The following is a 12889-nucleotide window of genomic DNA, read 5'->3' as shown; positions in this document are numbered from 1 at the left end:
AATCCCCATCAAAATACCAACGACATATTTCATAGAACTAGAACAAATACTTCCAAAGTTCATATGGAACCAAAAGAGACCCCGAATAGCCACAGCAATCTTGAAAAAGAAGAACAAAGTAGGTGGGATCACAATACCAGATATCAGGTTATACTACAAAGCGACTGTAACCAAAACAGCCTGGTACTGGCACAAGAACAGGCATATAGACCAGTGGAACAGAACTGAAAACCCAGAAATGGACCCAAGGCAATACGCTCAATTAATATTTGACAAAGGTGGCAAGCGCATACAGTGGAGTAAAGACAGCCTCTTTAATAAATGGTGTTGGGAAAATTGGACAGCTACATGCAAAAAAATGAAACTAGACCATCAACTTACACCATACACAAAAATAAACTCAAAATGGATAAAAGACTTAAATGTGACCCGTGAATCCATAAAAATTCTAGAAGAAAATGTAGGCAACAAAATTTCAGACATCATACGGAGCAGAATTTTCACTGATACATCACCTAAGGCAACAGAAATAAAGGAGAAAATGAACACATGGGACTACATCAAACTAAAAAGCTTCTGCACAGCAAAAGAAACAATCATCAAAATGGAAAGGCAACCCACTGTATGGGAGAACATCATTGCCAATGATGTATCAGATAAGGGGTTAATTTCCAATATATATGGAGTGCTCATACAACTCCACAAAAGGAAGACAAAGAACCCAATTAAAAAATGGGCAGAGGAGCTGAATAGACACCTCTCCAAACCGGACATACAAATGGCCAAGAGACATATGAAGAAATGCTCAACATCACTAATCATCAGAGAGATGCAAATTAAAACAACAATGAGGTATCACCTCACACCTGTCAGAATGGCCGCCATCAACAAATCATCAAACAACAAGTGTTGGCGAGGGTGTGGAGAAAAGGGGACTCTAATACACTGCTGGTGGGAATGCAGACTGGTGCAGCCGCTATGGAAAACAATATGGTGCTACCTCAAAAAATTAAAAATTGAACTTCCATTTGACCCAGTGATCCCACTGCTTGGAGTATACCCTAAGAAGCCTGAAACACCAATCAGGAAGAATATATGTACCCCCATGTTCATAGCAGCACTATTTACAATAGCTAAGATCTGGAAACAGCCCAAGTGTCCACCAGTAGACGAATGGATCAAAAAGCTGTGGTACATATACACAATGGAGTACTATGCAGCGGTAAGAAAGAAAGATCTCTTATCCTTTGAGACGACATGGAGGGACCTGGAAAGTATTATCCTAAGTGAAAGAAGCCAAGCAGAAAAAGACAAATATCACATGATCTCACTTATATACGGAATATAATGAACATAACAGTCTGAGGAATACAGTAGACCCAGACACATGGAAGTAGGGCACAGACTGACATCCCTCAGAAGAGGGGATGGGGGGTGGGGGGGTGGGAAGAGATAAACCACAGAACTTATATGCATGTATGCATGACCAATGGACATGGACAACTAAGCAGGGGAAAGGGTGGAGGGGGGGTGGGGTGGGGGTGCCAATGGGGTAAAAAGGTAAAATATCTGTAACAAAAAAATAAATAAATAAAAAAATTCATAAAAAAAAAAAATGTTTGATACAGGGGGGTTTAAAGATAGCAGTGGGATAGGTAGATCTTTCTTGCTCCTCCTCCAAGATCCACAGTGAAAATGAAACTACATCAGGGTCCATTCACCCAGCCAACTGAAAATTAGCTGAAAAGGAGAGTTTTAACAAGAAACATCAGAAACGACCCTCAAGAATGGCAGGAAGGGCAAGGTAGTTAGAAGGCCTGACCCAGCTCCCACCATGGTTTCTGTAAGCAGCAAAGTTCAAGGAGGCAGCATGAGGCCATGGGCTGGGGTTCCTAGGATAAGTTTCCACGACCTTGGGTGAACCCTTTTGGGTGTACACTCAAGCCTCAGTTCCTGTTGGTCATCTGAGGGGCAGGGACAGGTCCAAGTGTGCATGTGGTGTTGCCTGTGTATACGCATGTGTGTCTATGTGTATACACACACGTGTGTGTGTGTGACAGAGCAGGAGATGCTGCACAGCACACAGAGGTCCGGGTGTCTCCAGACTCAGGCTGTCTGCCTGACCTCACACACCTGCCCCACGTTCACTGCCCTGGCTTCCTGAGCAGGTTGCCTCCTCCGTCAGTGGTTGAGGTCCCCCATCAGCTCCTTTCACCTGGTGCAGTGCTGGGGATCTGATTGCCTGTGGGTCCCCACAGCAGCCGGGGCCCTTCTGTCCTTGACGTGCTGCCTTCAGCAGTCTGGCAGAGACCATGAGGAAAGACCTTCCTGTCTCACGATGCATGAGTCATGTAAGGTGATGCTCCCAAGGTCAGGAGCCAGGCGGTTCTGTCTCCTGAGCAGCAGGCAAGGCTCAGGGTGCAGATCGTCTTGGGCTTGCCTCAGGCCTCCCTAACCAGATCCTTGGCTGAGTGTGTGTGAAAGAGGAGACGGGGACAAAAGCTTCTCTTGGGCCAGGATTTCTGGCCACCTCAAGCTCATCTGATGAGGTGTATGGAGCACGGGCACAGAAGGACGCAGAGTCACAATGCTCATTGGATTGTTTATTTACTACCATGGAGTTTGCTTTCCTTTATTAAAACCAAAAATGGATTGGTGGTTACAAAGTGATGACTATTTTTGTCTCCTATGAGCTTAGGAACCTGCATTGTCCTTCAACTGCTCACAGAGTGCACCCTTGTAATCTAAGGAACCCTCCTCCTCCTCGTCCTCTTCAGGGTAATCTGAAGGTGCCATGGCAGAAAGGTCAGCCATCAGGACGGAGTAACAGATGTCGTACAAAGACATCACCGAACCATGTAGTGGAGAATTTGGGGGGCTGGTGGGAAGATCCCCTGTACCCTCAGTTTCGGCAGTAGCCGTGGGCACAAACATGACATTCTCAGACATACCCTCCCCCCTTGGACTCCCTGGCTCACTTGGACACGGGACCTCCATGACAGTGACCATGGATCGTCCACGCAAGAACTTCAATGAGTGGGTGCCACTGGGTCCCCTAGCATTTGGGGCTTTCCTCTCGGCTTTTTGGTTGGCTTCCCTGGTGCCTTCCTTATGGTGAATCCGTGGGGAGCTTCTTGTAGGGGCCAGAGGTTTCTTTTTCTTGGGAGGTCTTGCGTTGGTCGCTGGACCAGCAGGAGTCATCTGGCTGCCTTTTGTCTTAATGTCCTCGATGAGCCAGGGCTTGTCTCTCTGAAACTTTGAGTTCCGGTAGATCTGAAAGAAAATTAGTAATTTTAGCCATTCTGGGAGAAAATATACCTATGTGACATTAACTGGCCTCTCAGAGTTTTTAGTCATCCCTGCAGGTCATCTCCAAAGGGCTTATAGTGCCCTCTGAATACCTATAGTTTCTCATCTGTTGTTAAATACTGTCTCAGGTGAAAAAGAGTTATGCCCTGAAATGAAAGCCTTTCAGGATATCATTCTTCTTGGTCTACTAGGAAGAGGGTCGGGTAACAGAGAATGTGGGGAAATAGGAGACTTTCTACTTTACCATCATTCTGTTCCTTGGATAGCGAACTGAAGAATGGCCGGGGCGTATTTTTCTGAATCCATAGAGGTTCAGCAGGCGGATGAAACTCTTCAGGCTGTCTGAGTCAAAGATTTTCTCCTCACCCCTCCGGCAAAGAACCTCCCTCTGGAAAAGATCTTCTTCGATGATCACGGTGTCTCCGTTGTCACTCCAGCACACAGACCTGAAGGTGTCGTCCTCCACGATCCTCCAAAGCCTTCTTGGGAAGGACAGCCCAAGAGGAATGCTGTGTCCTTCCACGTTGGCGGCACCTTGGTTTGGCTCCTGTGCTTGTGGGTTGTGTTGGGGGCTTGGGTCTTGGCTCCTGACAGGATCCCCCTGCCTATCTAAAGCCTCCCTGAGTTCCACATGTGGATCCAAGGGAGTATCATGTTGGCCCACTATTGATGGCTGTCCATCGCCTGATGGGGCCAGCTTAGCTTCCTGCATCTCCTCGGTACCCTGACTAGCCATGGAGAGGTTCTACATCAAAGAGCATTGGCTACCTGATATCCTATCACTGAACTCTGGGGTCAGAAATGCCTTTGGTCCCAGCAGGGATGCCCAATATATACTGTCCTCAAAATTCTAGAGTGCCGGTCGTGGGGCAACCAGCTGCTTAAGTCACAGTGTTCTTTGCTGGACATATGATGTCATATAGGTGGCTCATGGCTGGTCTGGAGAGTGGGCCCTGGCCACGTGTGGGGGACTGGACGTGTGTAGTGTCCCCAGCCTGTCTCTTTCAGAAAGTACAGACAAATAGGGTTCAGGTTCCAGAAAATGCTCTCATCTGCTGCCAAGCACATTATTTCTTGTTGCTAGGTATACGATGAGTTAGAAGTCATGGTCCTCTCTCCAGGCCCACCCCTACAAATGGTGGAGGCCTGTTGATGCCTTTTTGGGTTCCTCAAGGGCAAGGCCCTGGTTAGACTGCCTTGGTCAGATGGGCCCCTGAGGGACCGTACCTCCCACAAATGGTGGTTGGCCGAGTCTCAGTTAGTAATCCCCCACTCCACCACCCCCCACCCCGCCCCACACCAGCTTCCTGCTTTGGTCCTTCCAGCAGCTCCTGCTGATTGGCGGGTCCTGCTCAAATGGATCCAAAGTCCGAATCCTGTTTTCTTACCCCTGGGTCAAGTTGTCGCTACTGTAGGGCTGTGCTCCAGCACAAGTGGGAGCACTCCTCTTGTTCCTCAACCTCAGTGCTTCCTTAAGCACCTCAGACACGTTATTACCCCCAGGGTTGTTGTGAGTGGATAGCCACACCCTCTGCTCTGCTGGGGAGCCCCACTTGAGCCCTGCTGGTTCCCAAATATCAGCCCTCTCATATCACAACAGTATTGGCTTTAATTTCAATTTCTTCCCCATAGGAACTCTTCTCATTACCCAAGGTGGGCACACTTTGGAACCCCTGCATTTGCCTTCTCAAAACACCCTATCCAGACCCTCAGAGTGAGCCTTTCTTGAGGCCTCTTCTGCACCCCATTTTCTTTCTTCAGTGAAGTGGGTGTATTTTTGCTTTCTGAGATTTATGACATTCCACTTCCAAATTGCATCTTCTTTCGTACGTTCCCTCTTCATTGCTGACTTGGGGGCTGGAACTTGTTTTCATCTTTGTGGAAGCAAAGCATTCTACTGACTCACTGTCTTGCCAGCCCTATTCTCCTTGCCAGAAGCCCACCTCAACCCCACCTCTGTGTCCCTCTCCTGACATTGCCTTGAAGATAGGTACATTGAATCATTTTGTTTGCTCTTGGATTAGATGCTTTTGAAAGTCCCCACTTTACACAAACACTATCAAGGAAAATTAAGATCTGTTTGGCTCGCTATGACCAAAGGAAATCAACATGAAGATAATCATAAATATGTACTTGAGCACCGATGAGAGTCTGTGCAGGAGATGGGACAGAAGACAAATTAAAGTCATCTTCACCCTAGAGGAGAGGATACCGCAGTGGGTTCGGTGACCCATGCTTTCTAGCTGTTGTGGACTACTTTGGTGTTAATACTCACTCTGTACAGGGAGATAGAGAGGTACCATGAAAAGGCCCCACCTGCACAGTTCCTAGGACCTTGTCTTAGCTCTACCGCTTAGTGGGGTCCTTTGTCCTCTCTGAATATCAATCCTTTGTTTCTGAAAGGAGAGTGCATATGCATTTGGGAATAGAAACCCCCAAGAGGCCCCTCAGCCTAAGGTCTGCATCCTTCATGGGGCTTCAGGGTCTTGACTGGGGCTCAGTCCATGGTCTTTGTGCTTCTAGATATTCTTACAAAGCATTCATTCAAGAAGTCAGTTTATTTTGGGAGGACCTGTCCTAGAGGCTAAGAATTGAAGGGAAGTCCATTCGTGGCTCTTCAGAGGTGGGGTGCTAGTGTCTGTGGTTACGCAGCCAGTTGTCTTCAGTTGCCTACAAAAGTGTGGTTTCTTAAGCAAGTTCTTCTAAAGCTGAAAAGGAGATTTCCTTGTGGCCTTTGCTAGCTCATGTCTCGACTGATTACTTATTCGAAGGGATTTGCCCATTTTATGGGAGGTAATTTGGAGAGAAGTTTCTGGAAACCGCAGTTTGGCATTTTGCGGAGGACAGGTGTTTATTAGTTATGATTTAGGCACTCTTGCATCCCAAGTCGTCTGTAGGACCATTATCTAATGTTCTTTGATGCAAACACCACCGGATTTCCATTGTGGTAAAGAACCTAAGACACGGGGTCATCTTGTCCTCTGAAGAGGAACTATTCACACTGCTGACTTCAGTAGAGTTGAAGAAAGGCATTACGGAAATGGCTTCCTTGGGCTAAGCCCACTGAGTCCCAGTAACGAAACCCTGAGTACCATGGCTGCCAGTCAGACAAACTTTATTAGGCTCCATGCTCAGGACCTTTGGAGAGAAGTGATTGGTTTGCTCTTCACAGCTCTAAAGGCCCCAGAGATGATCCCCGGGTGTTGCCCCCTTACGACCAGAGCCCCCAGAGTTAGGTGACTCCAGGGCAGCACAGCTGACTGGGCAACCAGCACAGCCACCCCCTAGGGAGAGTGATTTACCTCCTGACTTGGCGGTGTCTTTGGCACAGCCTTGCAGCCATAGAGAACGAGCTGAGCTCTGGGCTATGGGGCCCTTGTGTGTAGCATGGCTGCCACGCGTAGAGAAGCGAGAGCCTAGTGGTTCTAAGACCCCCTAGCCACTCCCCCGAGCCGCTGAGCAACCTCTCTTAGATACGTGAGCCTGCTCTCCAATGCCACTCTTCCAGTTGCTCCTCTGCCTTCCTTCATTAGGCTAATCGGTCGGCCATAAAGAGTAGTTTATCAACAAGAGAAATGTACTTCCCACCGTTCTGGAGGCTGGAGCTCAAGAACAAGGTCCCAGCATGCTGCAGTGAGGGTCCTCCTTGTTGTGCCCTCACAAGGTGGAAGAAGTGGGGGGAATCTCTCTGGAGCCTGTTTATAAGGTGCTGCCCCCATCACTGAGGGATCAGCCCTACTGACTCAAGCACCTCCCAAAGGCCCAACCTCCACATTCCTTCATCATTGGGACTTAGGGTTTCAACATCAGCCTTTTAGGGGGGACATAAACATTCACAACATAGCACTTCCTTCTGGACAGTGCCTGCCTGCCCCCAAAACCCATGGAAGTTTTCCTGCTGTGAGGGACTTTCCTCTACCTCAGCCTAGTTCAGGCTCCATCCAGTAAAGCTCCTTGTGCATTGCAGCCTCTCCTGGTCATATCTTCTTCCTGGATCAGCCCCAAATCCCCAAAACCCTACAGTTTGCTAATGAGCTATCTCGCAATCCCATGGCTGTCCCTTAGAGGCTGATGGTTGTTGGACCCGAGGTGCATGTTTTCCAGGGGTCAGTTGGGAGGGTCTCAAAGGCTTCCAAGGCAAAAAAAATCCAGAGTTTTTGAACCCCAAACTCATGGATCGATTTACTGCCTTTAACTAATCTACAACCTGAAGCTGTTCACTACAGCCTGTTTCAGCTTCAGCAGGAGGGGTATTGAATGGAGGCCAGCAAAGCTCAATGAACAGGACCTGGACTCTTGTACTGTAGCAGATTTGGGACACCCCTCTGTGGAGTGTGAATATGTCAAAACATCCTGAGTATTGTCTTGCACCATCAGAGTTTCTTGCAGATGCCAGGGATGAAGGGCTTGATCTCTGATAGGACCCAGTGAGTCAGATTTGCTCATGGATACCGCATTTCTGATGTACAGGATTGTACTGCTCACTGAAGATACCTGTGGAAGCTCCATATGGAGGCAGGGCCCCTCACAGTACCTGGGAGCCCTCCACGCACTCTGACTTGGACCCTTTCTCGGGAGGGTCCTCTGCATTGACTTGTGCTTCAGCATTGGCCTGAGCATTTGCAGTAGCAACAAGGACTGCATCTCTGCTTCTTCACTTCTCTCCTGATGCTCGCACCAGGACTCACTGAGCAGTCTCCAAAAAGGCATGGCCATTTTCCCTACCCCTCACTGGAGAAGCAGGCAAAAGGAAAAGTGTTATCGAAACCCCCTTTGAAACGCATGAAAATTCAGAATTTTGTCCTGACCACTTCCTGAACATGCTGTGTTTTTCTGGTTCACTTGTAGGACCATGTTTGTGAAAATGCTTTTGTCTCTCCCCACACAACACTTCCAGGTGAAACGGACTGTAGGAGAAGAAGGGATGATGGAGGTAATGATGTAAAGTTTGCTTCCTGAATGGGACATGCTGCTTTGCTAAGGATGGGGGAAAAACTAAACCCAACACCTGGGGAGGCGAGGGGACAGGCTTTATGCTCTAGGTTTTCCAGAAGTGCTCCTGGAAGCTTTGACCTCCTCCTGAGGAAAGTTCACCATGCCGCGTTTGCAAGTGCTGGGAATCCAAACTGACTGCAGCACCTGGGAGCACAGCTCACAGTGCTGACTAGGACACAGACAGGTGGGCCCAGCTCTGGCACTTCCCACGCAGAGCACCTGCACAGGCTGTCCACCCTGGTCATGGGCAGCCTAAGCTGTTGGAGAAGGACTGCTTTCCTCATAACCCTTGGCTCCCAGGGGACCACTTCTGGTCCTCTAGCTGGAAGCCGGAGCTCCGGACGCCCCACACTATGGCACACTTCCCTCTAGTGGCTCTGACTCGCTGGTCCAGTGGCAGGGGCACAGATGGAGAAGTAACAGAGTGGATTCCTCTCACACTTTTGGTTACCTCTGCTGCTAAGTTTCCCTTCGCTTTGATTTTCTGCACTTTCCATACCATGTGCTTAATGCAGCTTTTTGTTATTTGTTCTACTTGGGGTTCTGTGAGCCTCCTGAATGTGTGCTTTCATGTCATTAACTGATTTTGGCAGATTCTCAGCCATTATCACTACAAAGAGTTTCCCACTCCTTTCTCTTCCCTCCTTTTCTCTTCTTCCATTTATGGATACCTTTCAGCTGCTGTGCTTTTCCTGCATCACTGGGACATGTTCTTCCACTGCTTTCATTCTTTGTTCTCTTTACACTTCAGTTTTGGAAGTTTCTGTTGACATTTCTTCAAGCTTGTTCATTGTGTCTCTGCCTTTGTGTAGTCTATTGTTGAGCCAATCAAAGGCATTCTTCATTTCTTTTACATTGTGTTTTTTTTTATTAATTAATTTATTTTTGTTACAGATGTTTCTCCTTTTCCTCCCACGGTTTCCCCTCTCCCCCTCACTCCCTGCTCTGACCCTAGCTTTGTTGTCCATGTCCATTACTCATGCATACATGCATATAAGTTCTGTGGTTTACCTCTCCCCCACTACCCCCTCTCCTGGGGATTGTCAGTCTGTACCCCACTTCTACGTCTCTGGGACTATCCTATTCCTCAGACTGTTATGTTCATTTTATTCAACAAATAAGTGAGATCATATGATACTTGTCTTTCTCTGTTTGGCTTGTTTCACTTAGGATGATGCTTCCCAGGTCCCATCATGTCCTCTCAAAGGATAAGAGATCTTTCTTTCTTACAGCTGCGTAGTACTCCATTGTGTATATGTACCACAGCTCTTTTATCCATTCGTCTACTGATGGACACTTGGGCTGTTTTCAGATCTTACCTATTGTAAATAGTGCTGCTACAAACATGGGGGTACATATATTCTTTCTGATTGGTGTTTCAGGCTTCCTAGGGTATATTCCTAGCAGTGGGATCACTAAGTCAAATGGAAGTTCAATTGTTAATTTTTTGAGGTAACACCATTTTTTTTTTCTATAGTGGCTGCACCAGTCTGCAATCCTACCAGCAGTGCACTAGAGTCCCCTTTTCTCCACACCCTCGCCAACACTTGTTGTTTGATGATTTGTTGATGGTGGCCATTCTGACAGGTGTGAGGTGATACCTCATTGTTGTTTTAATTTGCATCCTTCTGCTGATTAGTGATGTGGAGCATTTCTTCATATGTCTCTTAGCCATTTGTATGTCCTGTTTGGAGAGGTGTCTATTTAGTTCCTCTGCCCATTTTTTAATTGGGTTCTTTGTCTTGCTTTTGTGGAGATGTATGAGCACTCTATATATATTGGAAATTAACCCCTTATCTGATATATCATTGGCAATTATGCTCTCCCATACAGTGGGTAGCCTTTCCGTTTTAATGATTGTATCTTTGGCTGTGCAGAAGCTTTTGAGTTTGATGTAGTCCCATGTGTTCATTTTCTCCTTTGTTTCTATTGCCTTAGGTGATGTATCAGTGAAAATTCTGCTGCGTGTGATGTCTGAAATTTTGTTGCCTACAGTTTCTTCTAGGATTTTTAAGGATTCATGAGACACATATAAGTCTTTTATCCATTTTGAGTTTATGCTTGTGTACGGTGTAAATTGATGGTCTAGTTTCATTTTTCTGCATGTAGTTGCCCAGTTTTCCCAACACCATTTAATAAAGAGGCTGTACTTACTCCACTGTATGCTCTTGCCATCTTTGTCAAATATTAATTGAGCATATTGCCTTGGGTCCATTTCTGGGCTCTCTGTTCTCTTCCACTGGTCTATATGCCTGTTCTTTTGCCAGTACCAGGCTGTTTTGATTACAGTGGCTTTGTAGTATAACCTGAAATCTGGTAATTTGATCCCTCCAACTTTGTTCTTCTTTTTCAAGAATGCTGTGGCTATTCAAGGTCTTTTTTGGTTTCATATAAACTTTTGAAGTACTTGTTCTAAATCTGTGAAGTACCTCGTTGGTATTTTGATGGGGATTGCATTGAATCCATAGGTTGCTTTGGGTAGTATGGACATTTTAATGATGTTAATTCTTCCAATCTATGAACAGGGTATGTGCTTCCACTTTTTTATATCTTCCTCTATTTCTTTTTTCAATGACCTGTAGTTTTCTGTGAATAGGTGCTTTATTTCTTTGGTTAAGTTTATTCCTAGGTATCTTGATTTTTACAGCAATGGCAAATGGTATCGTTTAGTTAGTTTCTCTCTGTGAGTTCATCATTGGTGTATAAGAATGCCATTGATTTCTTGACGTTAATTTTGTATCCTGCTACTTTTCCAAATTCATTTATTAAGTCCAGTAAATTTTTGATGGAGTCTTTGGGGTTTTCTACGTATAGTATCATGTCATCTGCGAATAATGACAGTTTCACTCCCTTCTTTCCAATTTGGATCCCTTTTATTTATTCTTCCTGTCTGAGTGCTGTGGCTAAGACTTCCAGTACAATGTTAAATTAGAGTGGCGAAAGTGGGCATCCTTGTCTTGTTTCTTTTTTTAAGGAAAATGCTGTTAGTTTTTGCCCATTGAGTATGATGTTGGCTGTAGGTCTTTCATATATGGCCTTTATTATGTCAAGATATGATTCCTCTATTCCCACACTGGTGAGCATTTTTATAAAAAATGGGTGCTGGATTTTGTCAAAGGCTTCTTCGGCATCTATTGAAATGATCATTTTGTTTATGTGGTGTATTACGTTTATTGATTTGCGAATATTGTACCAACCTTGCATGCCAGGGATGAATCCCACTTGGTCATGGTGAATAATTTATTTGGTGTATTGCTGGATCTGATTTGCTAGTATTTTTTTCAAGATTTTGGCATCTATGTTCATCAGGGATATTGGCCTGTAGTTTTCTTTCTTTGTAGTGTCGTTTTCTGGTTTTGGAATTAGAATTATGCTGGCTTCATAAAACGAGTTTGGAAGTCTTCCTTCTTGAATTTTTTGAAATAGTTTGAGGAGAATGGGTATTAGTTCTCCTTTGAATGTTTGGTAAAACTCCCCCGTGAAGCCATCCGGGCCTGGGTTTTTGTTTGTTGGGAGAGTCTTGATTACATCTTCAATTTCTTCTGTTGTTATTGGTCTGTTCAAGTTTTCTATCTCTTCCTGCTCTAGTTTTGGGAGACTATGTGTTTCTAGATATTGGTCCTTTTCACTTAGATTGTCGAATTTATGGCCACATAATTGTTTTTAGTAGTTGTTAGCGATCTTTTCTATTTCTGTGGTGTCAGTTGTTACTTCTCTTTCATTTCTGATTTTTTTGTATTTGGCTTCTCTGTATTTGTTTCTTGGTGAGTCTATTGAAAGGTTCATCAATCTTGTTTATGTTTTCGAAAAACTAGCTCTTTGTTTCATTGATCCTTTGAATTGTTTTTTTGGACTCTACGTCGTTTATTTCTTCTCTGATCTTTACAATTTCCTTTCTTCTACTTGCTCCGGGGTTTTCTTTTTGTTTGCTCTCTAATTCTTTAAGTTGTGAGGTTAGATAGTCTATTAGAGATTTTTCTTGTTTTTGGAGGTAGGCCTGTAGTGCTATGAACTTCCCTCTCAGAACTGCTTTTGCTGCATCCCATAGATTTTGTGTTGTTGTGTCTTCATTTTCATTGGTATCCAGGTACTTTTTATTTTTATTTTTTTTATTTATTTATTTTTAATCCTCACCCGAGGACATTTTTCCATTTTTTTGCACAGATAGAGTGGGAGGGAGATAGCGGAAGAGAGTGAGAGAGGGAAACATCGATGTGAAAGGGACACAGCGAGTGGCTGCCACCCGCACGACCAACCAGGGCCGGGGACAAACTGCAACCGAGGTACATGCCCTTAGCGGGAACCAAACCCGGGTCTCTCCGGACCGCAGGCGGATGCTCTAACTGCTGAGCCAAACCGGCCAGGGCTCCAGGTAGTTTTTAATTTCTTCCTTGATCTCCTCTGTAACACATTCATTGTTTAATAACATGCTATTTAGCTTCCATGTGTTCAAATGTCTTTGCATGTTCTTGTTGCAGTTGATTTCTAGTTTCACGCCATTGTGATCTGAGAAGATGCCTGATATAATTTCAGTCCTTTGAACTTCTAGAGACTTAGTTTGTGCACTAACATGTGGTCTATCTTT

At 45.4% G+C, this 12889-nt stretch overlaps 1 protein-coding gene across 1 annotated transcript; it reads right to left on the bottom strand.

The window, feature by feature from the left end:
• Positions 1-2694: 2694 nt before the first annotated feature.
• On the bottom strand, positions 2695-4021 carry LOC118635386 (heat shock transcription factor, X-linked member 3-like). The gene is made up of 2 exons (XM_036270099.1): positions 3554-4021; positions 2695-3273 (listed from the first exon to the last, which is right to left on the bottom strand). Exons 1-2 carry the CDS (start codon positions 4019-4021, stop codon positions 2695-2697), a joined length of 1047 nt encoding a protein of 348 aa, XP_036125992.1.
• Positions 4022-12889: the final 8868 nt, after the last annotated feature.

This window comes from Molossus molossus, unplaced genomic scaffold (assembly GCF_014108415.1).
Source record: "Molossus molossus isolate mMolMol1 unplaced genomic scaffold, mMolMol1.p scaffold_m16_p_2, whole genome shotgun sequence".
NCBI classification, from domain to species: Eukaryota; Metazoa; Chordata; class Mammalia; order Chiroptera; family Molossidae; genus Molossus; species Molossus molossus.
The sequence above is the reverse complement of the archived record's forward strand: the minus strand, read 5'-3'. Positions and strand labels throughout refer to the sequence as shown.